The sequence below is a fragment of the Neodiprion pinetum genome, chromosome 7, assembly GCF_021155775.2.
Source record: "Neodiprion pinetum isolate iyNeoPine1 chromosome 7, iyNeoPine1.2, whole genome shotgun sequence".
NCBI classification, from domain to species: domain Eukaryota; kingdom Metazoa; phylum Arthropoda; class Insecta; order Hymenoptera; family Diprionidae; genus Neodiprion; species Neodiprion pinetum.
The window spans coordinates 1605386-1632780 of record NC_060238.1 but is presented as its reverse complement, the minus strand read 5'-3'; the positions used below and the strand labels follow the sequence as shown (position 1 = coordinate 1632780).

At 37.4% G+C, this 27395-nt stretch overlaps 1 protein-coding gene across 7 annotated transcripts in view; it reads left to right on the top strand.

Annotated features, from left to right (window-relative positions):
• The window catches only part of Atpalpha (sodium/potassium-transporting ATPase subunit alpha), a 56798-nt gene that overhangs the window by 21947 nt on the left and 7456 nt on the right, over positions 1 to 27395 (top strand). For 3 of the 7 annotated variants that reach the window (XR_011177666.1, XM_046635643.2, XM_046635646.2), the window contains exons 2-9: positions 8404 to 8484; positions 10577 to 10702; positions 11158 to 12883; positions 13199 to 13435; positions 13788 to 14089; positions 17496 to 17590; positions 26253 to 26427; positions 26776 to 27008. Coding sequence is in view for 6 of the 7 variants with exons in the window: in XM_046635643.2 (XP_046491599.1) it covers positions 8404 to 8484; positions 10577 to 10702; positions 11158 to 12883; positions 13199 to 13435; positions 13788 to 14089; positions 17496 to 17590; positions 26253 to 26427; positions 26776 to 27008 (2975 nt within the window). In the remaining variant the exon portion in view is untranslated. Of the gene's footprint in view, positions 1 to 8403; positions 8485 to 10576; positions 10703 to 11157; positions 12884 to 13198; positions 13436 to 13787; positions 14090 to 14649; positions 14745 to 17495; positions 17591 to 21455; positions 21551 to 26252; positions 26428 to 26775; positions 27009 to 27395 lie in introns of all 7 variants that reach the window. The other 4 variants (XM_046635647.2, XM_046635648.2, XM_046635644.2 and 1 more) reach the window with 3 other exon arrangements.

Here is a 27395-nt window from a genome sequence, read left to right as displayed (position 1 = left end):
GCCAATCATCGTGTGGACCGTATTACAGACTTACAGAGAAGCCGATCAATATGATTTCACTTTACCACCACCACCCCCAAACTTCCGCCCCTCAAACCAATCGCGTTGCGATATCTCGGATCGAGGAAATTTTCCCCACCGACTTTTTTTTGTTCGCCACACAACTTTCCCACTCACAATATGCCCAAAACTTTCGTGTAGATTCGAAGGTTTATCCAAATTGTACAATTAATTCTAATCTACACCGTTGGAACGTTCGTTAATTTTCGAAATATATTCCCTACCTACGGAACGTTCCAATTTCAAACTAACCAGGGTGTACAAAAGTCGAAAAAAATGCAATATCCAGGAAAGTTCAGTTCGTCGGAAATTCGTTGCGCGATGGATAATTTGAACCCCATTTAGGTGTGTGTGTGTTACACTTTTATCTTTGTAGTAATTTTCACATTCGATACAACGCGTTAATAAACGATTTATCGCATCGAGTCCTGGCATAGGTACACGAACGGCTCAAATAACACCCTTAAGATACCCCAGCGATTTTCCCATCCTCTTCTTCTCCCCGACTTTTGCAAGGCTTCTGTTGAGCCTCTATTTCTCCTTATATCTCCCTCTCTCCGTCCAAACTGTACAATCCGTGTCTCGTTGATAGTATATCAGTTATGTATTTAAAATCATCTGAACTAATGAGGCATAAAAACATATCTCTTTGTAAATAAAAACTTGTCCAAATCGAATGAGAAAAAAAAACAAATCTCGTTACATCATCTGGTACCGTAATTATTATTATCTTTAAACTTATTAATACATCAACGAGATTTTACGACACTTGGGACGAACTCGAATGAATAAATATTAGTAAACTTCTAAAATGAAGTCAATAACGTTACCGTAACGACAAATGTTTAAGAAAAATCGGTACTTCGCATCCTTAGACATGTCCAAAATTTGATTTACTATTGAAAAGTCAGCTCGTCGAAAGTCATTTTTAAATTGTCCGCTAACGATGATTTTTAACCTCAGGTTTCGTCGCGTTAACGTTACTAAAACTTCAGCCTGCGATCTCGAATCATGTAATATATAGTACACCCACACCTAGGCTCCGGAAGCGATTAGAACTAGAGGGGCTCCGTAAGCCAGCCGTTCTCTGAAGTTGAAACACGGTCGCCTATCTATTATTCGTCATTCTCTTGGGTTTCGAGGCTTTCGTCAATTTGAAAAAGGGATTCAAACGAACCAAAGAACGATTAGCTCCTTAATTTTTTCTTTTCCTCGTTTTCTTTGTTCGCTTAAGGTATTATTGTTATTATTATTATTATTACTACACACGCGCGCACGCGCGATAGAATATTACGCATTGGGTTATAATTAATAAAATAGTGATAATTACAAAATGCGAGCAATGACCATGCAGGCGTCATTATCGACTCGTATCGTTAACGAACCTCTGCTCTAATTCGACGTAGGCACGCCTTCGCGCGTTTTTATAAACGGTACATCGATGCAAAAATTATTACCCTAGTTAATTTTTGAAAGAGAAAAACATGAAACCCGAATCGATAACGATAATTAAAATAAAATATCGTTAGTAATAACAACGTAAGGGTTTTTACCAAAGTTTTTATCAAACCTCACGGTTGTTAATTAACGCAATGCCTTAGGTTAGATTAAGTTAGGCAAGGTTATGTTTCACGCAGAGACAACGACCAGATTTTAGTCGTTGAACTCGTGACAGACCTGAATAACCCTAACTCAACCTGACCCGACAACTTGCGCGATAAATTAATATGCAGAACTTGCTACCCTCGCCTTCCCGCCACCCTTGTACCCAACTTCGCAAACTCTAACCTAACCCTTGCCTACCCTCGATTCTAACCTCTCGTGCAGAGTTCAACATATTACACTCACGTTCCCGATATAATGTTAAGTAGTTACGGTACGTGATAAACGTACGAATAGTAGTAGTAACCATTACGTTTACGGTATCGGTAACAGGCACGAGCTTATCGTCTCTTGGTACTGTAGGTACGAAAAATAGGAAAAATACGACATGCACGCGTTACGACGACGAAACTACTTTACCTCTAGTTATTAGCGCTGTGCGATTATTCGATTAATCGGTTTATCAATTAATCGATTGATCCACGGTCTCGATCGTTAATCGGCAACTTCGATCAATTGAAAATACGACTAACCGAAATGGTCGATTAATCGACAGATCACTCAGCTCTACTAATTATCGTTCAAGTGTTGATATATTTGTTTTTTTTTTTTTGCTCCCTTGCTTTTTTCTCGAATTTTACCGTCAGACGTGAAAAGTGAACTACACAATATCCTTAGCGAAGTAACAATATAATTCGAATGTCCGTTTACCCGATATTCGAGCAAATAAATCGAGTCTAGTTTTCGTCTAGGTATCGTCTTGTTCTGTTCAGCGACGCGTAATCCTCGTCGATCGGTAGGGTCGTCGACTCGACGACGCGTTGACATCGTCTATTTTTTTTCCCCCGAACGTCTAAATCCCAGGCAAGGGAAGCCAAGTTGTCGGTTTTTCCTTCCCTCGTTTTTTTCCCCGCACCCTCTTCCTCGATTTTCCCACCCGCGAAGAGGTTTCCCGTTAAAAAAAGAAAAACGCTTGCAAAATGAACGATTTTCTCTCGTCACAATTTCGAGAAAGTTTTTCTCCAACGGCTACCTTATTACACGTAAACTCTTGCATGAAACCAAAAGTACGACGCTGATTCAAGCGTTTTCCTCGGTACGTTTTCAACGGTGTACCCATATTTGAAAATCAACCTCTGTTTGGTTTAGATACTCGAATAACATTATACATCTAGGCTGTCCGATCGGGTGTGGGTAAATGGTACAATGCACGACGGTTCATGGCCTGGATTCGTATTGATCTTCCTCGTGGTTTCGTTCGTTCGTTCGTTCGTTCTCCGCGTCTGCGCCTCCCCGTTATATACGTACATACACAACCAGAGAGAGAGAGAGAGAGAGAGAGAGAGAGAGAGAGAGCCAAAGAGGACTGGCCCATCGACCCGACAACCTATACGTATACCCGCCATCCAACCGCACCCCCGCCAAATTTTTTGCACCCCCAAGACAGGTTATCAAAATTTTGTAACAAGAAAGGTGCCTAGTAATTTTTAAACGCCTATCTAGCCTCATTATAGAACCATGTTTATTTTTATTCGACCAGGTCTAGTTTTTTGCGTTACAGCTACTGACAGCAAAATTGAATTTTTATCGTTTTGACTTACCTTTTTTTTTATTCAGGGTGTTTTGTTACTTACAATAAATGCCAAGCTAGTTGGTTACAATAAATGACGAAACACCGTGAATCAACGAAGGTTAGTCAAAACGATAAACATTCAATTTTACTGGTATAGTAGCTGTAACGCAAAATTTAGACATGATCGAATCGAATAAATAAATAAAGTAAATAAAAACTGCATTTTTGTAAAAACTAAAACAACATCGTATTACAATAAAATTAGATAATTAGAAACTCTTTGCTCCCTTTCCCATGACAAAACTTCTAACTCTTCAAACATTTGCCACCGTGGCTCACTTGCTTCTACGATAAATTTTCCTGATTGATATATTTATCGTCTCGTTTATACCTATCGTATTTCCCAGGATCCCGAGTTTTATACAACCTTATTCACCGCACGTAAACTCGGGACGTAACGCACAGCACTATCGGCTAATTAAATACACGGGTATCCAACTTCCGGGGGCGGTTCGCACGGCACGTGGAGGCCTGGGGGTGGTGGGAGGGCGCCTAGTAAATCGGTATAATAGGAACATGCCGGAAGACGTGTAGTGGTAAAAAAAAAAATTAAAGAACGACAAATTTGGATCGTCGAAAAGTCTCTTGGATACAAAAAATAAATTTTTCTTTCACTGCCTTTTATTTGTTTTCTTTGTTTTCTAAAATCAGTATTCGTCGTGAATCAGATTATTTCGTCGACTCTTTCCTTGGGACGGGGGGGAAATTTGTAAATCGTTTGATTCTTGACACCGAGTGGTCTTAAAATTAAAATCATTACCAAAATCAACGGCTAACAATACAATAATAATAATAATCCCGTTACTCAGAGTTTCGTTTCAACGAAAACTCTCGCTGTATATATAATATTACATATATTTTATTTGGTTTTTTGTATTTTTGATTTTGTTTTTGTTGTTCTTTTCTAACTCCAAGATGACAAATAATCAATCCTTGGTGATTTTTGTTCCGTTCTCTTGGATTTTTAGCTTCGCCTACGGCGTTGCAAGCCGTGTTATTTATATCCAAGCGAACCAACAACAGCCACCGTACTCTCGTTGTAGGTACAACGACACAGGGTGGGTGGGATACCTGAGGTTAGGTTATATCTGCGTACCTGAAACGTGCTGACTGCAGAGCTCGGCTGAACTCGGCCAAAATCAATACTACGACAGTACCCGCTGTTGTCACCCTCTTCCCTCCCCCTCTCCCTCCCTCCCTCTCTCTCTCTCTCTCTCTCTCTCTCTCTGTCTCTCCCTTCCGTTTCCACGGAGTTTAAAAATTCAAAGTCAACATTACATCCTACAAATACAATGACGGTTTAATAATAATAATAACATCCACGGGTAAACAAATAAGTTTAGTATTATTCGAGTCGATAAAAAATACTCACATCATATTTTTCCCCCTCTTACGTAACCTTCGAAAACTTATTTTTTTATCCTTTTAAACTTATTAAAATTCTAAAAGGTGACTCGTGAGGTTTGAATGTTTTTTTTTTTTTTTTTAAACGGCCTAATGTATAGTATATGATAATTGGCGAACGACGGCAAAAAACCGTACCTTATTTAGAAAATCAAGTACCCATTTAAATTGGAATGATTCTTTGGAAAGATTTTTTTTTATTTCTCAAGTATAATAAAAACGACGATTAACGATGGTTGTTGGTTGAAAAATACAAGGCTATTGAAATAGATTCAACCACTTTGGAAACACTGTATACTTGAATTACATACGTATTTACATACCTATAGGTATCACACATGTAATAGACGTATATACGTATGTATAAATGATCTTGCGCAATAACCGCAACGACAGCCTGAACAAATCAAGTGCAATATAACGACGTAACAGCTGCATGAGGTCGTACATAACGTATACCTATAATACATACGTACGTGTATATGTATACATGCATTATACGTAACGTATATTACATACGTACAATAATTAGAAATGGAATGAAAAAAAAAACAATGTCAATCAATTAGCCGGTCCGGAATTTTCTCCCTCTGTCACGTTTTTTTTTTTTTTTTATTGCACAAAATTCATACTTCAAATTGTAAAATACTGTGAGGAACAAAACAACGAAGTCGGATGATTGCGAATGATAATAATGATGATAAGCATAAGGAGGGAAAAAGTGAATATCATTCCAATTCCCTGAAGTCTTTGAACTTGATTCGTTCGATTGTCGGCCGTAGGATCAGCAGCGGCGTCGACGAACCGGTGTTAAATTCAATTAATTAATTAAATCCCATGAGATCGTGACTATACAAGAGAAATCCTAAAGTGTGTCGCGCTCGTGGTATTATGTTAGGTAGAAGCGCCAGGATACGTTGCTTTATTGGTTTTCTATATCATTCGACAACTTGTACGGAGATTTTTTGAAACGTGAAATAACTATTTTTTTCCTTCACGTATTTATAGGGGATCAATTCCAATATCTTGTTCTCTGACAATAAGCTCGAGGAAATTTGTTCATCTAATTAATTGCGATGGAACGGTTTAACCCTTTGAAGCGTACATTTTTTTTTCGGTAAAATTCTTTGAAACTGGATATAGAAACTTCCGAAATTCAAAATGGCGTATATAATACGAGCGAATCGTATCAATTTTTGTATTTTGAATCCGCCGTATCGGATCCGCCGTTTTGAATTTTGAAATTCTGACATCGGATTCTTAAATCGGAATCCTTCTTAAAACATCGACATTGACATCTTGAAAGTTCAACTATGCCAGAATCGTTCTGACATTGAATTCAATTTCGCTTCAAGATCGGGGATTGTAAATAAAAAAAAAAAAATTGCCGAAAACTTGGACCAAAAATACGATGAAAAATCGTTGAAATACTGCAGGATCTTACAAAAGTAGATCTCTGCAGAACTACTTAAGACTCCGTTCAGCCGTTCAGACAGTCGACGACGAAGTTAATTAGTGACGTTGCCGGCAGGGTTCGTCGGATGGCGAATTACGTCATTCCCTACGTATGGGACGTTCCGCGCCAATTCGACGCTCGCTTAACCCTGACCAACATTTCCGCGAATATGATCCGTGTTTTGCGTTCTCTGTCCAATGTTGTTCAACAACTCGGTATTCGATCGATATTCGATATTCATTCGTGAATCTGTTGGAACGGCAGATTTTGAATTGGTAGCGACCTCTAAATATTTTTTCAGTATTTTGTCATAAAATTGTCGACTAGCACCTTGAAAGAAAAACAAAACCAACACCAAAGTTGAAAAATAATCCATCCTAATAATCTCGCGTAAACCGAAAATCTAAACCACCGATCCCATTTTTCTCCCACACGCCTCGCACGACAATTATATACCTTATACGTTATTATACTTTATTCGCAGAATGTATACATAGTAGTACTTCTTGTAGTACTATTGTGTCAGCGTTTGTTGCAAGCAAGCAAGCGTGTATACGTATACGTTTTTTAAATTGCAGGAAATCGCCATTCACGAAGAGTTTCATTTTAAATTACACCAAGTTATAATCAACTCTCGTGCTCCGGCCGTTAGCTGCTGCTGCTGCTGCTGCTGTTGCTACGTTTTGTTCTCTTCTCTTCTGTAACGCCGTTGTTAGGTCGTTGTTACAAAAGTTTTCAGCATGACTTGACTAGTTGTATGATCGGCTTGTTCAAGAATCCGCACGGACGAATAACACCGCGGAAAATAGATTAGAGTGTTGCAAAATAAATTATACAAATCTGACTCTTCGTTGCGTCTGTTGAAATGAGCCAACAACAAAATTAGCATAATCAAAAAAACCACAAGCAGAGTAATTCAGTGTTCTTTTGTTACTAATTAGTTTTTTTTTTTATTACGTAGCTGTATGTATATTTTTTTATTTTCTTGAAAATTAATGCAGCTTTGCTGACTTGATATACTTAAACGACAAGTAAAAAAAAAAACATTCATTCACTTTACTTGGTTCTTTTTTTCATTATGTTCATCTGGTTTTATCTGATCAACCCTATCATGCGTACATTTTTACATGCATGCGATACACTTGAAATTTTCCGTAAATGGGCTTTTTGGGGTCGCCGGTTGCGAATCTGAACTCAAAATTTGTAAATTCAAAATGGCGGAACCAAAATCTTTTTTTTTCATGGAAAAGTACGAACTTTGACCATTTGTTTACATGTCCCAATTTTGCAATAAACAAATCAATGTATGAAATTTTTTTTTTAGACTTGAAAATATTCCAGACACCATGTGGAGCCAAAAAACTCGGCAGTTGTTACCAAAAAAGTAGTTTATTAAATAAAAAGCTACCAAAAAAAAAAAAAAAACATCGCGAATCGAAGAGCGAGTAACGTCAATTTTTCAAAAATTACAGTATGTATAAAAACTAAAAATACCGTGTAAAGTTAATGAATTCGCAATATTAACGCTTCGTCGACGTGTCTTCGAATGACCCAAAACTCCAGATTTTCGTAGACACCCACAATATTATTATTATCATTAACAGTAGTAGTGGTGGTTGGCGGTTTAAGTGGCAACTGTTTCACCGCTAGCTGGCTACATGCCTATATATTACTACCTGACAGATACAAACGACGCTAATTAGTCCGTGCATTCTTTTAATTTTAATAACAAGACCCTCGCGTTACGCTGTCACCAACTCGTACCAGAGCTGACTGCTCTTATTAGGCACGAATTTTCCCACCGATGAGGTTCGTTCGTTATTTTTCCACGCGGAGGGCAAGATTCAAACTGGAAATCGCCTCGTCTTCGGCTTCGCTCTGATATATTTTCAAAATACTACCCCCCATTATCGTCATAATTTTTAAAATGAAGCTAAAGCTAGCGGTCAGAGTTAGCATCCAAACGTGTCAAAGTTTTTGGAAATAGAAAAATGCAGTCTAATTTTATCCCCATAATTTTGTAAAAGTATCGGGGGTTCGAGGTGTTTCACGAAATTTTCATTTTCGCACTTCGCTACCTTGTTCGAATGAACGTTAGAACGTTTCGCCGATGATTCTGGCTGCTAGCTTTCAGCCTCGTATTTTCGAAATACTACCCCTCGTCATCGTCAAAATTTTCAAAATACTACCCCTCATCATCGTCGTCATTATCATCGTTATTATTTTTTTCCTACCATTTATTTTCCAGCATGGCCGTTCAGACTCTTACAGAGTCGCCACTCTGCCAAATGTTCGGGACGACAACAAAACCGCTGACGGAATGTACAAGGTATATTATTTCGTGGCGGAAACGAATTTCAGCCGCGATTGGAAATCCGTTTTTATATTATTTTTCCTTTTTTCAACTGTTTTCTCTGTCTTTGGGACTACGGCACAAAAAAATTTCTACAACTTTCTACGCTGCTTGTATACAAAAGTGGCGCCGGTTTTTTCGCCGATACTCGTGGCGTGGCTTGGATTGTCGTGAGAAATTAAATATTTCGAGAGGTTGAATTTGACAATGTCACAGCTTTTGTATCCCAGCAATATCGTCTTCCATCCTGAAAGTGTTATTGGACGTACATTCACAACCAAAAGTGAATCTCGTTGATAATATTGAACACTTGGCGATGAGGTAAAAATCTGAAAAAATCACATCCGAATTGATGGTAAAATTCTTTTTTAATAATAATAAAGTCAAAAAGTTTTTAATTAACTGCTTATACAAAATTTGTGTGACAAATTTCTAGTGAATTTTTTTTTTTATCTCATATAAAATGAATAAAATGAATTCATTGATTTTTCTGAATACCTATGAAGTTTTTTTATATAATTATATAATATTTTTTTAAATAAATACAAAATTTCACTAGAGATTTGTCATACAAAGTTTTGTTTCAACAATTTATCAACAACTTTTTGGCATTATTATTATTCAAAACGAACCCTAGACGCACTTTGGATTGGGAATACATGTCCTGTAACACCTCAAGTCATGCTTTTAAATCAATGCTCGTGAAGACTCAAAAGTGACAATCCTAGTTACGTCTTATCCGAGATGGCGCTCTAACAGCAACTGGTGTATTCTGGGTAATCTGTTCAAATTTTCGCAACATCCTTTCTCTCTATCTTTCTCAATAATCTAACTCTGAGCTTTTTTTGGTCAACATTCGGCACTGATGCGTCTGTTTGGTGTTGTACATTTGTTACTCGATGTGGTGGCCGGTCTCTGAGCACAAATTACTAACTCGTCTGACCTCCAAGGCTTACTGGCGAACGTTTTTTCTTTGAAAAAATTCTCTGACGCAGAACGACGCTTTTATCTGTGTCGGTAAAATTGATCTGAAAGGAAATCAGCCATTTCCAATTCCATTCTCAATCAAAAGTGAAAAATTAGACAAAGAAATTTTTTTTTCCTCTACGGTGATGGTCAACGTTAACTTGTGTACGAATGGGTTTCCCTAGGATTGATTGGTGTCGCTAGTCACAAAATCTTCGTTCATTTCCTGTGAAATGATCTTCGAATTATGGGTTCACAAATCACACTTTTCACTCTACACGCTCAGCACGCTAAAAACAAATTCCCGATCGTCAACCTCGACTCTCTCAACCTCCACGTCTTTTTACCTGTACCACAAGCCTTCGTAATCCTCTAATAATAACTCGTGATAAATTTTTTGTCAATTTTCTAATGACAAAACCGACGGTCACTGCACAGCTACGATAAAATTAACAATTTCTTCCTTTCTTACACCAATTATTCTTTGATTCAATGTAAATAATTGATCGATATCGTTGCCACTCTTTCTTTTTGTCCGACTTTATGTTTTCCTTTCTATATGGGCACAATTTCTATAGTATTCTGTATTTACGTATCTTTTGTTTTTTTATTTTTCACGGCGATTGTTGCTTAAATATTCCGCATCATTGTTATTACTAAGATAATTATTATAACCGATACCATTTTGTAAATAAATTTATCACACAGTTTTAATCTGTTTCTTTTTTTTCTTTTTGTTGAATTATTTAAAAAATGAATCTAAAAAATTATTCGAAATAATTCGACTGAAACGAAACGGACGGAATAAATCGGTAATTCAGTCGTGAGAAAATCAGCTGCACTGCTTCGACAAACGTGAAAAATGTTTGACGCGTGAATGACAAAAGGAAAAAACAAGAAAAATGATTCTGCTAACGGTTCGAAATAAACTGATGTCAAGTAATAGACGGAAACGTGTATCACGGTCATACGGACTTATCGTTAACGATCGACACAGACTGACGTAGAATGACGTAAAACGATCTACAAGGTGGGTCGAATGAGCGCAATGATCTAAAAACGAACTTGTGGTTCTTTCTTTTTTTTTTTTAACAATCAACAGTCGCGGCGGAAGAACCCAAAGCGGAAGGGGGACAATTTGGATGATCTGAAACAAGAGTTGGACATTGATTTTCATAAAATCACACCGGAGGAATTATACCAGAGATTTAGCACGCACCCCGAAAACGTGAGTATACGTCTTGAACGTAGAAAATTCTCTAGAAAATTTCGGCAGGTAAGCTGTCGAAAATTAACATTCTAACGTCGTCTATCAATAATTCCTAACACCGACTAACCTAATTTTTCACCATACCACAAGTATCGAATTATTTTTAACTGTGTACACGGAAAATGTCTGGAAGCGTCAATGATCGGGATTATGGAAAATTACACATGTCATACAACATTTGTATAAAAAAAAAAGAATCCTAAATATTATTTCTGTACTTTGTACGTAACCTGTTTCGAAAATAAACCCTTCTTCTCAAATTATTCAAAAAAGAAAGGAAAAAAGATACCGACTTTGACAATAGCAAAAATAAAAAACGTCTCTAAGAATATTTTTGTTTCTTGTTGGAAATTGTTTCGTGAAGTAGATAATACGGGGAAAGGTTAAACATGGTTTTTTTTAATCGCGATCAGGGCCTCAGCCACGCGAAGGCGAAGGAGAACCTGGAACGAGATGGACCGAACGCATTGACGCCGCCGAAGCAGACGCCGGAATGGGTGAAATTCTGCAAAAACTTGTTCGGCGGTTTTGCGCTGCTTTTGTGGATCGGAGCGTTCCTCTGCTTCATCGCGTACTCGATCCAAGCGTCGACGGTGGAGGACCCGAACGACGACAACCTGTACCTAGGAATAGTCCTTGCGGCGGTGGTTATAGTGACCGGAATATTCTCGTACTACCAGGAGAGCAAGTCGAGCAAGATCATGGAGTCGTTCAAGAACATGGTGCCCCAATTCGCGACCGTCCTTAGAGAGGGTGAGAAGCTGACGCTTCGGGCGGAGGACCTGGTGCTCGGTGACGTGGTCGAAGTGAAGTTCGGAGACCGGATCCCGGCCGACATCCGCATCATAGAATCACGGGGATTCAAGGTCGACAACAGCTCCCTGACGGGTGAGTCCGAGCCCCAATCCCGGTCCCCGGAGTTCACGAATGAGAATCCACTCGAGACGAAGAACCTGGCATTTTTCTCAACGAACGCCGTCGAGGGCACGGCAAAGGGAGTCGTGATCTGTTGCGGGGACCAGACGGTGATGGGACGCATAGCTGGACTCGCGTCCGGACTCGATACCGGAGAAACGCCGATCGCCAAGGAGATCCATCACTTTATTCATCTGATTACCGGAGTGGCCGTATTCCTGGGGGTTACCTTCTTCGTCATCGCCTTCATCCTCGGCTATCATTGGCTGGACGCCGTCATCTTCCTGATCGGTATCATCGTCGCTAACGTCCCCGAGGGCCTGCTGGCCACGGTTACCGTCTGCCTGACGCTCACGGCGAAACGAATGGCCTCGAAGAACTGCCTGGTAAAGAACCTCGAGGCTGTCGAGACCCTGGGATCGACTTCGACCATCTGCTCGGACAAGACCGGGACCCTGACGCAGAACCGGATGACCGTGGCTCACATGTGGTTCGACAACCAGATCATCGAGGCCGACACGACCGAGGACCAGTCCGGTGTTCAGTACGACAGAACTAGCCCGGGATTCAAGGCGCTCGCCAAGATCGCGGCGCTTTGTAATCGTGCCGAGTTCAAAGGTGGTCAGGACAACTTGTCGATACTGAAGAAGGAGGTGAACGGCGACGCGTCCGAAGCCGCGCTTCTCAAGTGCATGGAACTCGCGCTCGGCGATGTGATGGGCGTCAGGAAGCGCAACAAGAAGGTCTGCGAGATACCGTTCAACTCCACCAACAAGTACCAGGTCTCCATTCACGAGTCCGACGATCCCAACGACCCCCGACATCTTCTTGTGATGAAGGGCGCGCCAGAGAGGATCCTCGACCGATGTAGCACCATATTCATTGGCGGAAAGGAGAAGGTACTGGACGAGGAGATGAAGGAGGCGTTCAACAACGCGTATCTCGAACTCGGTGGACTCGGCGAGCGTGTTCTTGGTTTCTGCGACTTTGTTCTACCCTCTGACAAGTTTCCACTTGGTTACAAATTCAACTGCGATGACCCCAACTTCCCGGTCGAGGGACTCCGCTTTGTGGGACTCATGTCCATGATCGATCCGCCCAGGGCTGCGGTGCCGGACGCTGTTGCCAAGTGCCGGTCAGCCGGTATCAAGGTCATCATGGTCACTGGTGACCATCCTATCACTGCCAAAGCCATTGCCAAATCCGTTGGTATTATTTCTGAAGGTAAGGCGATTTCTCGGCGTAGACACAGAGGTTACGGAAACCGTGTAGTACCGCGGTTCAAAGTCTCTTCGATTAATTTCAAGCCTCGCGAAATCATTCAAAGGCTTCTTCGTTCGCGAGGTACTTTCAAGTTCCACTTGGTTCTTCGATTTGAAAGAATACCCGATAGTCCTCATTGTTAACGTGGCAATCGTTGCGTCGAAATTCCTCCACACTTTGTGCTGAATTCATGGTTAATCAAATCTCAACCACCACGTCGCAATTTCTTTGTATTTAAAATCAGTTTAAAATTTTTCTCCTTACCCAACAAACCAGGAAACGAGACGGTCGAGGATATCGCGCAGCGTTTGAACATACCGGTAGCCGAAGTTAATCCGCGGGAGGCTAAAGCGGCTGTAATCCACGGTTCGGAACTGAGGGAATTGGACTCCGATCACCTGGACGAAATATTGCGATACCACACAGAAATTGTATTCGCACGTACTTCGCCGCAACAGAAGCTGATCATCGTTGAGGGTTGTCAGCGAATGGGAGCCATTGTGGCCGTCACAGGTGAGAATATCGCTTAAAGCAACACGGTGACTCCGTATTTACAAATAAAACTCCTCCCTCCGCGCACATTTTACCCACCACCGAGGGGTTAATCACTCGTGAAATCTGATGAAATCTTCTAAAATCTTTGTAACCCTGAGGTCAGGTGTACATCAAATCGATGAGATTGATTAACCCCTCGCCCTCCACCAACCGATTGCTACAAAATAGGAGGCTGACAGCCTGCACGAGGCCTTCCGAGCCTCGTTATTGGCAAAATTCGCCCAAGCCTATCAGCTGTTCGCCCGGCCCGCCGCCATCTTGCCCCACCGATTCTGCAACTTGATACAAGTAACGTTTTTCTGGCGCACAGGCGACGGTGTTAACGACTCTCCGGCGCTGAAGAAGGCCGACATCGGAGTCGCGATGGGCATCGCAGGTTCCGACGTATCGAAGCAAGCCGCCGACATGATTCTGCTCGACGACAACTTCGCCTCGATCGTCACGGGGGTCGAGGAGGGCCGGCTGATTTTCGACAATTTGAAAAAATCAATCGCCTACACGCTCACCTCGAACATTCCCGAGATCTCACCCTTCCTCGCCTTCATTCTCTGCGATATTCCGCTGCCCCTTGGAACCGTAACCATCCTCTGCATCGACTTGGGAACCGACATGGTAAGTCAACCATTTTCAAAAACTCTACTATGTCACCCCCCCCCCCCTTTCCAGTTTTTTACACCCAGCAACTCATTTACGCACTAATATTTAACGGAAACCTCGTCGCAATGAAGTCGACAGTGTAAACTCGTTCGTACATGCATGTGTCGATTATGGTGATCCCACCTGATACAACTTTGACGAATTTAAAAAATAAAAATAAAAACTACAAGTATACAAGAAAGAATTTTATAACGATGGTTAAACATTGGTGCTAGCTATTGATAATATAATCAACTTTTAAACAAATACCGTTTTTCAGCAATATGTATATTCTGTGTCCACGTAAATTTTTTATAGGTGCAAAAAAATTCATTCAACAGCATATATTCGGAGACAAGAACAGAGCAGAATTTTTTGTCTTTCAATGTTGGTCTTTCTTGAATCTTGTGATCTTTTTTTCTCCTCTTCTAGTTTGTTTTTTTTTTTTTTCTTTTTTTTCTCTAGCGTTACTTCTTCCATATAGATTTTAGCAACCGAACTTCGGAATGAGCTTATATGTATTTGACGATTGATAGATACCGGCAATCTCATTGGCGTACGAGCAATCAGAGTCTGATATAATGAAGAGGAGGCCCCGAAACCCGTTGTGCGACAATCTCGTTAACGAAAGGTTTTTGAAAAAACAACAAACAAATCAATTCAAAGCCAAAATTACTTGTCTAATTTTTTTTAATCATTTTTTTTGTTGTTTTTCTTATCCAATAGTAGAAATTCCGTCGCTTTACCGTTGATGAAATATTTATAATCTTGAAATATAAATATTTTGTGTATGTGTGAGTAGATAAATTATCTAGACGTATAGAACGCTCGGCGAAGCTCCCCAATTACGTATTTTTATACAGCACATGTATATTGTATATATTTAATCAAATTAGCAGTACATACACGTAACGTATATAATTAACCCTTTCGGTTACAGAAGCCACTATAGTGGTACCCTTTTTTCTTTCCTTATTTTTGTCATTTTTCTGTTTTCTTCATATTCCAGGCAAAATCCTGAATTTTTTTGCATTATCAGGCAAAAAAACAAATACCTAAACTTTGCAATGATTAGGATTATTTGTGAATCCGTAATCGTGTATAATTGTTATAAATGAACATATGCAAAAAGGAAAACGTATTTTCGTGAATGTAATTCGTTAGCGGAGAAATTTGATATTAAACGTATACTAAAAACGCTTGGAATTCGTTGGTTGACAAACAGAGATCTCAGAATCGCCATTTGATTTACAAAATTCAATGCAAATTCATTTCCACCCTCCTTGGGGGTTGTTTTTTGGTTTGTTAAATTTTTGACATCAGATTCGTATTCAGCGTATCGCAAAATATAAAGAAACGTACAATTGAACTTCTGTGTCAATAGGAAAAAAAAAACGAATCGCGTGACTGAAAGGGTTAATTGCTAAATCTAATTGCCGTAAAAAGTAAAACTACTTTTTAAACGTAAAAACTTTACACTAACTTTGCTCTCTCGTGAATTTAGACGAATGAAAATAAATCATTCACACGATATACACACACGTACACAATTTGCGAAAGTATGATGATATTACAATATAGGTATACATTACATTGGCGAATATAGGAAAACGAGACGCAAAACGAAGAACCTATATAAATATTTTTCACATCTTAGGTATAACGATCATTTCACGTAATTATTGTTGTGTCAAAAGGAGGTTAAGATAAATACAGGTGCCTGGAATATGGACATCGTGAAGCTACAGCCACGCAACCCGTTCAGCGACAACTTGCTGAAACAACGGTTTAATTTCGGCGAACCGATTTTGTTTTTTATACTTGAAACCGGATTTCGGGAATTTTTGTTTCAAAATTTTCACCGATCTCAATCACTGGTTATCCTAATTTAGAACTTTCTTTTATTTTATTCTCTTCTTCTTGGAAACAAAAAGCTGCCTTCGGTCCCGACGTAAACGAAATCCCGTAACAACACTTCTGAAAAATTTCCACCATACAGCATTTGGTCAAATTGTTCACGTCTTGCTGTACGATTGATACAATTTTTAACAGGAAGCATAACCGAGTTTGCTGCTGTGCCAGTTTGGAGTCCCGTTGACGTTTATCAACAGCACATTTCGCCTTGTTGTTGTTGTTGTTATTATTACTATTATTAATGATACTATTATAATGATTGAATGAATATCCTGAGACCAGTTGTAATAACTAACATCTGTAACGTACCCCAGCGCCTTTCAAAACCCTAATCACGTCCCATGTATCGACACACCTTTCCCACCCTTTTCCACCACCATAAATAGCAATGCCTTGCCGTCCCATGAGAATCGCATTTATTCATCAAATTGACCAATCTTTTGTCAACCCGAACCCCCCATTTTTTCCCACATGTATTACACATATATATAATTTTCGATTTGTTTTTTGTTTTCTTTTTTTGCCTCCTCGTCTTTAAATTATTACCGTAATTCAGTTCGTGTTTCGTTTTATTCATTCACTCCGAGATTCGAAGTAGTTACATAATACGTGAATATTTTCAACCCCAGCGCGACAAAACCGCGCCAAATGATTTATTTATTTCCAATTTTCACACACGCTGGAAAAATGACAAAAGGCAATCGTCACGAATCTCATGAAGAAACTACAAAAATTTAAAGCAAAATATTGATTTCCCTATTTATTTTACCTCACAATCGTCTCATTCGATCACATAGTTTTTCCGTCTTTTTATTTTTCATACCGCCGCATCGATAACCAAAATACATTCGTACATACTAGGCTGGTCCTTAAAAAAATCATTTTCGAATTTCGACCGGTTCATCCGCCCAAATTAATTTATTAATTTATTGACCGGTAAAAGTAAAAGTACAGGTAGTCATCCATGGGATGAACTACCGCCTATAGAAGTACATAGAAGAATTGGCTTGAAATAATTTCAAAATAATTCCCAATTTTTTTTCAAATTTTATCTCAACTCTAAACCGTAAGAGGGTAAATTTCCTCATTTTAACCCCTTCAAGGGCAAAATTAAATCCACCGAACAGATTTCGATAAAATTTGCTATACGAGGGTTTCTCTTACGGGCTAGAAATGATCCAAGAATCTTTTAAAAAAATAGGGAATTATTTTTTAATTACTCGGAACCAATTCGGGGGACGAGCTGGTCGAAATTCAAAATGACCGTTTCAAGGACCACTCTAATATTTTACTTATTTATTATCGTTTTCTTTTTCAGATTAACGTCACCGTCGTTATTATTTTTTATCGTTGTTATTATTGTTATTATTATTATTATTGTTGTTAATGGAGAGGTATAAAATTGGTATTTTTTTTTTCGTATACACTGATGGCTTATATTATATATTGGTATAATGTGAAATATCAGGTACCTGCAATCTCGCTAGCCTACGAGGAGGCTGAGAGTGATATTATGAAGCGACAACCACGAAACCCGTTCACTGACAAGCTAGTTAACGAAAGGTAACACCCCCATATCATCACCCTACGAACAACTATCGACCGTACCGGTTCAAGGTTTTAAACTCGAATCCTTAAATACGCAGGATTTTTCTTTCATATTTTATTGGAAGGAAATTTTCATGACAAATAACACGAGGAGTCCTTTGACGTTCTCCGTTTCTATGGAAAAGAAATTGTCACAACGTTTATTACAATATTACATACATATTCGCATTTGTTATTTTTGTATTCTTCCCTTTTTTTTTTTTCTTTCTTCTACTTTATATTTCATTAATACCAAAAAGTTGAAACAGTTTTTCCTTCGATTATTCGTTTCTTATTTTTTTTTTATTTTTACATTCGTGATTACAATAACCGGCATTAATAAAACTCATCCGAAAACGTTCCAACTTGTCAGTACTTTACCTTTTTCTTAATTCTCTAGATTCTCTTTTTTTCATCTTTCATTATGTTGTTCTTAAAAAAAATTCTTTATACAAATCGATTTGTAATCCAAGAGCAATATAACATAAATTCCAAATCCGAAACGAAAGTGAAATATTTTCCATTTTTATTCGTTTTCTATTCTCATTCGGAAAGATAACAAAGTGGCAACTTCTTTTTAAGGGAAAAAAAAAACCTTGACTGTACACGATTTTATATTTATACACTGTGATTCTTATTCTTATTCTTATTCTTATTATTGTTATTGTTATTGTTATTGTTATTATTATTATTATTATCGCTATCATCATTACGACCACATACACGATATGATATATATTTATAACTCATCACTTTCGCATTTATCTTGGCTTGTGCAAGATTATGAAATTTCTTCTTCTTCTAATCACCGCCTCTTTATCAAATACATTTGACGTATAAAACTGAAGCTATTTTATACTTCCACTACTACTACTACTACTACTATTACTACTATTTTCTTATACCATTCTTACACATCGTATTATTCCCAATTCGTGCATATTATGCATCTTAATTACGCTTTTGCAATTCTTTCGTTATCAGTTCACTTATCTTAGCCACGAAATTAACAAAATTCACGCACTTGAAACGTATATAATTGAACTCTATACATAATAGCGAAAGGAGGAGAATTGAAACGAAAAAAAAAAACAAAAAACAAAAAACAAAAAAGAAACGAAAAACATCGCCTCGTCAATTTTCAAATTTCACGAAATTCATAAACATTTTTGATAAATACGCTTGCCCAGATAATTGACGAAAGGAAAGGGGTTGAAGAATTGACAAAGAAAATTTCAAAACCAATGCTAAATTATTCGCTGTCTCATATTTATTATTATATTGTACTAGTTATGGTTTACCACTCACAAAACGTTATTAATTCTTCTTTTTTTTCCATCAATTTTTTTTTTACCTACACATATCTATATATAAAACATATACAAGTATGTGTATGTATATATATATACTTTTTCTTACCCTCGCATATCGCAATCTCTCTCTCTCTCTCTCTCTCTCTCTCTCTCTCTCTCTCTCTCTCTCTCTCCCCCCCCCCTCTCTCTCTCTCTCTCTCTTTCGGAATGATCTCTCTTCCTCCGCTGACCCATTTTGCAAAATGAAGAAATTCCGATTTCTTTTCTTTTTTTATCGCGTCGTTGCTTCTTTTCCTTTCCCAATTTTCGCAATAAATATAATCTAATAATCAAAGAGAGACGAGCGACTGCGCGAAGCGAGAAAAAAAACACACAGAATATAATATAATAAAAAAACTCAAACCGTCAGGGACGCAGGGATGATTAGGATTAGGATTATGATTATGATTAGGTACGTTATATTATATCGTCATCATCATCGTCATGGTCATTATCATCATCGTTATTATCGTATTACACCGTTGGGTATAATATAGAAAAAAAAAGAAATCATGGAGCAATCAAAATGAATAGACGTGAAATAAATACGTGCGATAAAATCGACAATTTCGTTCGTTTGTCAAGGTAAGATTACTTTGCTATTTTATATTTTTATTTATCAATTACACATACTTGATTAATCCATTTTTCAAATCCTTCACCTTCTTCTTTTTATTCCTAACGTTTATCTCGTATCCTGCATCATACTATTCTATCACCTATTATATTAACCATTATGTCATAGCGTTTCTCAAACTTTCTTAAAGTTCCACAAGTATACCTATAATAAGAGTATGACCGAATATATTGATTGATTGATTGAGTGATTATTTACATTATACATATGTATGTATATGTGTGTACGCATAACTCAAGTTTGTCACGCCAATATTTGTTCGTTTCTCATTCTCGCTTCTAATCTCCAACCGAATTTGTTCCGAGCAAAAGAGATTAAAATTTTGGAATTCTGTTGAATTCATTTTTTCACCATCGTATCGGAATTTTACCAAAGTGAGAATATCTCGTTCATTATTTACAATCTATAATATACATGTGTACATATTATATATATATATATATATATATATATATATATATACATGGGGAATTGCGTGTTAAATCCATCTTTCGCCAATTTTTTCACCAGATTCGTTTTTCAATCGTTCATTCATTTATTTATTTATTTTATTTTCTCGTCCAACTCCCGACCAAAAGAACAAAAAAAAAAAAAATAACGCACCGATCGTCGGAATTTTCTTTTGACAAGAACGCGCGATTTATTGGAGAGGGAGAAAAAAAAAACCAACGTAGCGTCAAATTAAATGCATTAAAGAGACAAAATAGTCTACTCGGGGGAACGGCGTGGAAAAATGGAAGGAAAGAGAGAGAAAAAAAAGAAAAAAAAAAACCACCCCACGGATCACACGAAAAGTCCCCACCCTGTATATTATACCCCTGTGCATATTATACATATCCATGTATACCTGCGTGCGTGTGTGTGTGTATGCGTGGGTTCAATACTCGATGTCATGTATTATATACTCGTGTGATAGCCGGTATATATAATATTATTATATTGTGTGTCGATGTGCAGTGTTTCATATTACGTACGATTTATGATCGACCAAAAATTTTGGATATCTTTACCTCGTTTCCGATAGATTATCAACACATACCTATCCCTAACACGATTCTTTTCATTTTTTTTTTTTTTTTTCGTTAGAACTCCCAGTCATTTCTTAGCCACTTTTTCTACAGTTTTTATTATCATCACTATTATCATCATCAGCATCGTTATTATGTATGTATAAAAATCTGTCTCAACTGTCTTCTAATTCTATGGCTCTCCTTTGATCATTTTCCCGTGTCGATTGTCACACGTACCAATTAATTCTCTCGACCGTTGTTCCCTCCTCCTCCTCCTCCTCCTCCGCCCCCCCCCCCCCCTCGCGGCTCCCTCCAACCCATTTTTAGATCGAAGAAATATTTCAGCTCTATATCGAATTGCGAGAAAAATAGAGATTCGTCCATCTGTTGTTATGAAATTTCAAACCCATCCGTCGTTGTTTCGTCCCCTGCATATATTTCCGTCTCTTTTAATAATAGCTGATATTGTTATTATTGTTATTATTATTATTATCAGTATGGAGACGAAAGCCCAGCTCTTTTATTATTAACCACACCCACCTTATTAATTATACCAATGCCATGTATTTATATCGTTATTTATACTTATATATATGTATATATACATGAAACTTACATCATCAGGGTATAATATGTAGTAAAATTTGACGGATGCGTATTATTGTTGTTATTATCATTATTATACCCTTAAAATTGTTGCAACGATACATCTCGCATGAAACTACCACCACCGCTACTACCACGACGACAGAGACGACGACGACAAAGACGAGAAAGACGACGAATAGGTGTAGATGAATCGTAAAATTTTTCTAACTATTGGTGTTGGAACAATGGCACAGGTACCGGCGATTTCGCTCGCCTACGAGGCGCCGGAGTCGGACATTATGAAACGGCAGCCGCGCGATCCTTACAGGGACAATCTTGTCAACCGAAGGTGGGTGTTCCCCATCTGACCGAACCTAGCACCCTGCACCCCCCCACCCCCACTGCCACTAGAACGAAACGATCGAAAAAATAAAGAGAAAGAAAGAAAAACAAGTCGGAGAAGCAAAAAAAAAAAAAAAATTAAAAAAAAACAAAGAGAGAAAATTTCATGTAAAAGGAAAACCGACAGGGAAGGAAAAATTTCACAGGGTGGCCAACCCCCTTCTCTACGTTTGTTTTACCCATGTTTCTTTTTTTTTTTCCTACTCTCTTCAATATAATTTCCCTATCAATGTAAAACTTCTTCTCGTTCTTCTTATCGTTATTCTTCTCATTCTCAATTTTTCTCAAACAAAAATGGAAAACAATTAATAGCGAATAATCGGAAAGGGAGAAAAGTATGTCGCGGTATTTCATAATGTAGAAAAAAAAAGAAAAAAAAAGAAAAAAGAAAAACTCCCTTCACACGCGCGTGAAATTACTATCATTTTTTAGTTATTAACGCGAGTGTGTTGAGATATTGTTATTTAAGAAAGAACAAAAAAAAATTGTATACATACATATATTGCTCGGACAAATTATCAACTTTTAGGAATATTTTTTTTTTTCACATTCTACACAGATTTACGTACAACGAAGTTTTGTTTTATCAAACGAGACAGAAGGGAGATCGTTTTCAATATTAAATATTATAGAAAATCGCGCTTGACGCATCAAAGAATTAACGCCTATATGCAGTGGATGAGTTTGCGCTTAAGTACGGACGCGTATTTGTTGTGATATGCAAAATAGGTATAGTTTAGAATTGCATTTCACACCTATAATGTATTACGTACATACACACACACACACACATATATATATATATATATATATATATATATATATATATATATATATACATATATCTGTGTGTGTGTGTGTATATAATAAGTTTAAAATAATGCATTTTCAACTGCATTGTTAAAGTGACTGACTCGTAGGGAAAAGACAAATCAGTTTACGCTGTTGGATATAAATTTTTTCATATGTGACGTAATAATTTTCAGACATCACTTTTCTTCTTTATCATCAAGCGTAGGCATACCACCAATGCAATCTTGACGCGTCGTGTTTGAAAAGTTTGAATTCTTATACGTTAGAAAAATTTGCAGTGAAATTTTTTTTTTTTTTGAAAACTCTCTCTAAATTCATCGTAATCTGATTTGTACGATCTTATAGATTTTTTAGTACACACAGATGCCTTATTGTACAGAAAAAAAAAAAAAATAGAATAGAATTTTAAATAGACTAGAATAGAATGGAATAGAATAGAATAGGTATTTTAGATACGAGTTTTCGTTGCAGAGACGAAACGGAATGGAAAAAAAACGGCAAACAGTCAAAAATAAGCGTGTCTGATTTATTTTTTTTATTCGTTGTTTTTTTATTTCTATCCTTTAATTATCTCAAACTTTTTTTTCTTCTTCCGATTCGAGGCCACAATTAAGACGCACTAATAATAATGTTTGGCCACTCTAAAGTAATATAAATAACACGATAATAACACGAATAATAATAATAATAATAATAATCTCTATAATTATTACTACAATTATTATTGTTGTTGTTGTCGTAATTTAAAAGAATATGTAGCGTGTACACTGTACAGTTGAAGTAGAAACACCGATTTTTTTTTTACACTCAGTTTATTGATAATTGAGCGGATTCATTTGTCAAATTTTATACACGTTTAACACTAAATATTGGGAATGCCGAATGCCTGATGATCGTCTGTTTCTCTGGTTTTCGTTTTATTATTTTTATTTAAAACAAAAATGAAAAAAAAAAAAACACAACAGATTTTTCTCTCACGCAATACTTTCGTCTTTCTGCGTCTCAGTTTTTTCCTGTTTGCCTAATCATATTTTTTTGATTTTCTTATTGATGCCTTCCCCATGTTTTTTATCGTGACCGATAGTATTTCGTTTCTTCTTCCATTTAATTTTTATAATGTTTATAATATATATATATATATATATATATATACACGTTAAAAAAAAAAGTTACAGCTTTAATATATGTAAAGGACGTTGTTATATGTATTGCGTGAAAATCTTTACATATTATAGATTCGGTTGAGTATGCAAATATTTAGCGAATTAGATAATCGTACATGCACATTTTTGTATATAGACTTGACCAGCAACGCCACAATTATTATTACTATATGTTGGGGGAAAAAAAAAAATCAACTACAGACAATGTCCCGGCAGGTCAACTTTATATATGTGTTTATTGTTAAATTTCTTTCAGTAAATATGACAGAAATTTTTGTAATTTTAACATTCAAATTGGTCGTATAAACTGTTGAAAAATTGTCAAATCAACTAGAAAATTTTAGTCAACCTGCTGGAACATTTTATTTCAACCGTGTACTCATCGATCTCGTTATGCGGTTGACTCTCCGTAACTTCCCGCTCCTCGGGCTCTGACACTCGGCGACATTCCTGGTTTGATTATAGCGGAAATTTAACGCGAAACAAGTTAACGAGAGTCAGCTGTGCAATAAATTTCAGCATTCGCATAACCGACGTCGATTTTTTTATTTATGTTTTTGTCTTTCGTCCGTGATTTAGTCGTTTTTTTAACAAATTCATCAGACCGTCGCGTATATTCCGTGCACTTGTATAATATCTATTATTCTCGTTATAGTTGAACGTATGTTTTTTCCAATTTTTTTTTTTTCACCTTCTCACTATATTAGCGCAGTAATAGTATTATAAATATCCTTCCAAATTCGTATAATTTAAATTGCTACAACGATTTTTCTTCTCCATCCATTTCAGATCTGTTTCACACCCAAAAAACTATTATCTCTTTCTCGCATACATTTATCGCAGCTGTCTTATCTATATCTTCGCTTCTAATCTCTTCTATCTCTCTTCTTCCCAATTCACAAATCGCGCTACATCCGTATATACATATAATGAAGAAAATGATAAGAATAATACAATTCTACCCTCGTTTTATGAAAAAATAAACGGTATCACTCTTGCATCGGTGCACATTCACGTCATAATATCGCCGTTAAAATCATCATCGTCATCGTCATCGTCGTATATTACGAATAGAAATTGATTTCGCAATACGATTTTGTCGAATATCAACGTTCACTGTTTATAAAAAAATTATTACAAGCCAAATTGAATCGGCACCAATGAAAAAGCGAAATTTATCTCGTAGGTTAAGAAATAATCCCTTGCGAAATCAATAAAAAAAAAAATTAAATATTCTCGCCTCGTACCGCTCAAGACAAAATAACATTACATATATTATATATATATATATAATATTATTCTATAATTTATTACCTGTTTAACCCTGTGTACGTGTACGTGTGCGAAACTAACGTCTGCTTATTATCTATAATTTGTTTATAAATAAGTAACCGGAGATTATCGTGAAACTGTACAATCCCCGGGGATTTGTAGTGAATTAAGTTGGCTGCCGTGCTAGTGTTGAGCCGTAGGCTCAGTGCTGCCAACTCAAATCACCGCACAGTTACTTGAAAATCTCCCTATACCGCCAGCCGCAATGCATCGATCAAAATCTCACGGTGCAGTTTAAATTGTTGAAAAAAAAAAAAAAAAAATTAAGAAAAAATTAACAAAAGCGGCAAGACGTCGAAACCGATGTTGAAAGATTTTAATCACAGTGAGATATTGACGTCATGCTTAAGCCTGCATCGTCATCGTCATCGTATGTATACAACATATATGTCTGGCATGCAAGAAAATGACACGAAACAAAAAAAAAAAAAAAACATTAAGCGTTCGAAAGAACATTGCTCTCACTTGCTCGCTTTCGCTCTCTCTCTCTCTCTCTCTCTCTCTCTCTCTCTCTCTCTCTCTCGCTCGCTACATTGTCATCGATTAATACCGGTGAGTAATGCATTTTGTCCATAATATATATCTATCCACACATTTATTTATACAAAGCATCACACTAATTATAAAGGCAAGGCTTATGTAATGAATCACACCTTAGCTCGCAGCTGTTTTATCGTATAATGTATTATACATACACACGTATAACACAACGGTAATATACAATTTTCGCAACGGTTTAGTATGTGATCCGTACACCAGAGAACGGAAAAAAAAAAAAAAAAAAAAAAACTGAAAAATTAAACTCGAAGAATGCACGTACCGAGAGATTATCGTCAAACTGCACGATCCCTAGGGAATTTTTGAGAATTTAGTTGGCTACCCGGACAATTCAATTCTGCCAATTACGCAAGTCACCCGATAATCTCTCGATATTATTTTATACGCGTGTACAAAGACGATTTTGTGGCTGATTGAATTAACGGGATATGAATAAATAATTTTGAAGAAACAGAACACACGCAAACGCAACAACAATTTCATAAACACCCAGCGTAGTTTGAAAAATTCCTTTTCGCAAATTTCAATTTTTCAATCGGACTCTTTATCGCTTATGTACTCGTACGGTACGCTATTATACACATAGAATGTAGGCATTCGACGAAATATATAGACAGCGCATTGGTATCGAGGAAAATAATTTTTTTTTAATTTTATTTTTTCTACTTTAGTTTAGTTTTTTTTTTTCATATTTTTTTTTATCTCACGCTCCAACTATCAGCAATTTAACGACCCCAAAAACAGCCCTTAAATTGTTGTTCTCCTTTACGATGCCCCGCTTAGGCTGATCTCAATGGCTTACGGACAGATCGGTATGATCCAAGCTGCCGCCGGTTTCTTCGTCTACTTCGTAATTATGGCTGAGAACGGTTTCCTACCAACGAAACTGTTCGGTATCAGGAAACAGTGGGACTCTAAGGCTATCAACGATCTCACGGACAGCTACGGCCAAGAATGGGTGAGAAATTTTATCTTTTTATGCCTGGTCGCGTCGCTGCGCCATTTTGATAAAAAATCTAAAAAATTCAGGGAGCTAGGTGCTAACGCCAAAGAGTCACGTACCAAATTTCGTCAAAATTCATGATGAAATGTGAAAATTATCGATATTTGAAAACTTCAAGTGAGCGGAACAGTGTGACCGGAAGTAACGGAAGGTTAGGTTTCGCAAAGTAAAATCCACGGCGTATTCGACGTGAATATATTCATCTTTTCGCGATACTTGTCCCGATGGATGACCCGAAGCGATATAATTAAAAATCGACGCTAATCAACATGAACTGACGAACGAATGATACTTTATTTGCAGACATTCCGAGACCGAAAGACGTTGGAATTCACGTGCCACACGGCGTTCTTCGTATCGATCGTGATTGTGCAGTGGGCCGATCTGATCGTCTGTAAGACACGCAGGAACTCGATAATACATCAGGGCATGAGAAATTGGGCCTTGAATTTCGGCCTGGTATTCGAAACAGCCCTGGCTGCTTTCCTCAGCTACACACCGGGAATGGACAAGGGACTGCGCATGTTCCCGCTCAAGTAATTATTCACACATAAATTTATCCTGATTCATTGTCGTAAGGATTGTTTGAAAGAAGAAAAAAAAAAGAACAGTATATCACGTTTTGGGATCCAAAGCTTACGCGTGACTAGAAGCAACATGGCGTCGCTCCGGGCTATCAGCTGATTGGTTTCGGTGATTTATACACGAGTATCAAAGCCCAGAGAACCCCTTGCAAGCTATCCGACTTTCACTTTATCGCATTAAGTTGATTCAAAGTACGAAATATACGACAAGGAACTACTTTTAATATTAAATATGACCCAGTTGGATGAAATATAATTTTTTGCCACCAGGTGGCGTTTTTTGAAACTTCGGATTCCTTGTTCGTCAATCGAACATCTGTGGAAAAAAAAAAAAAGAAA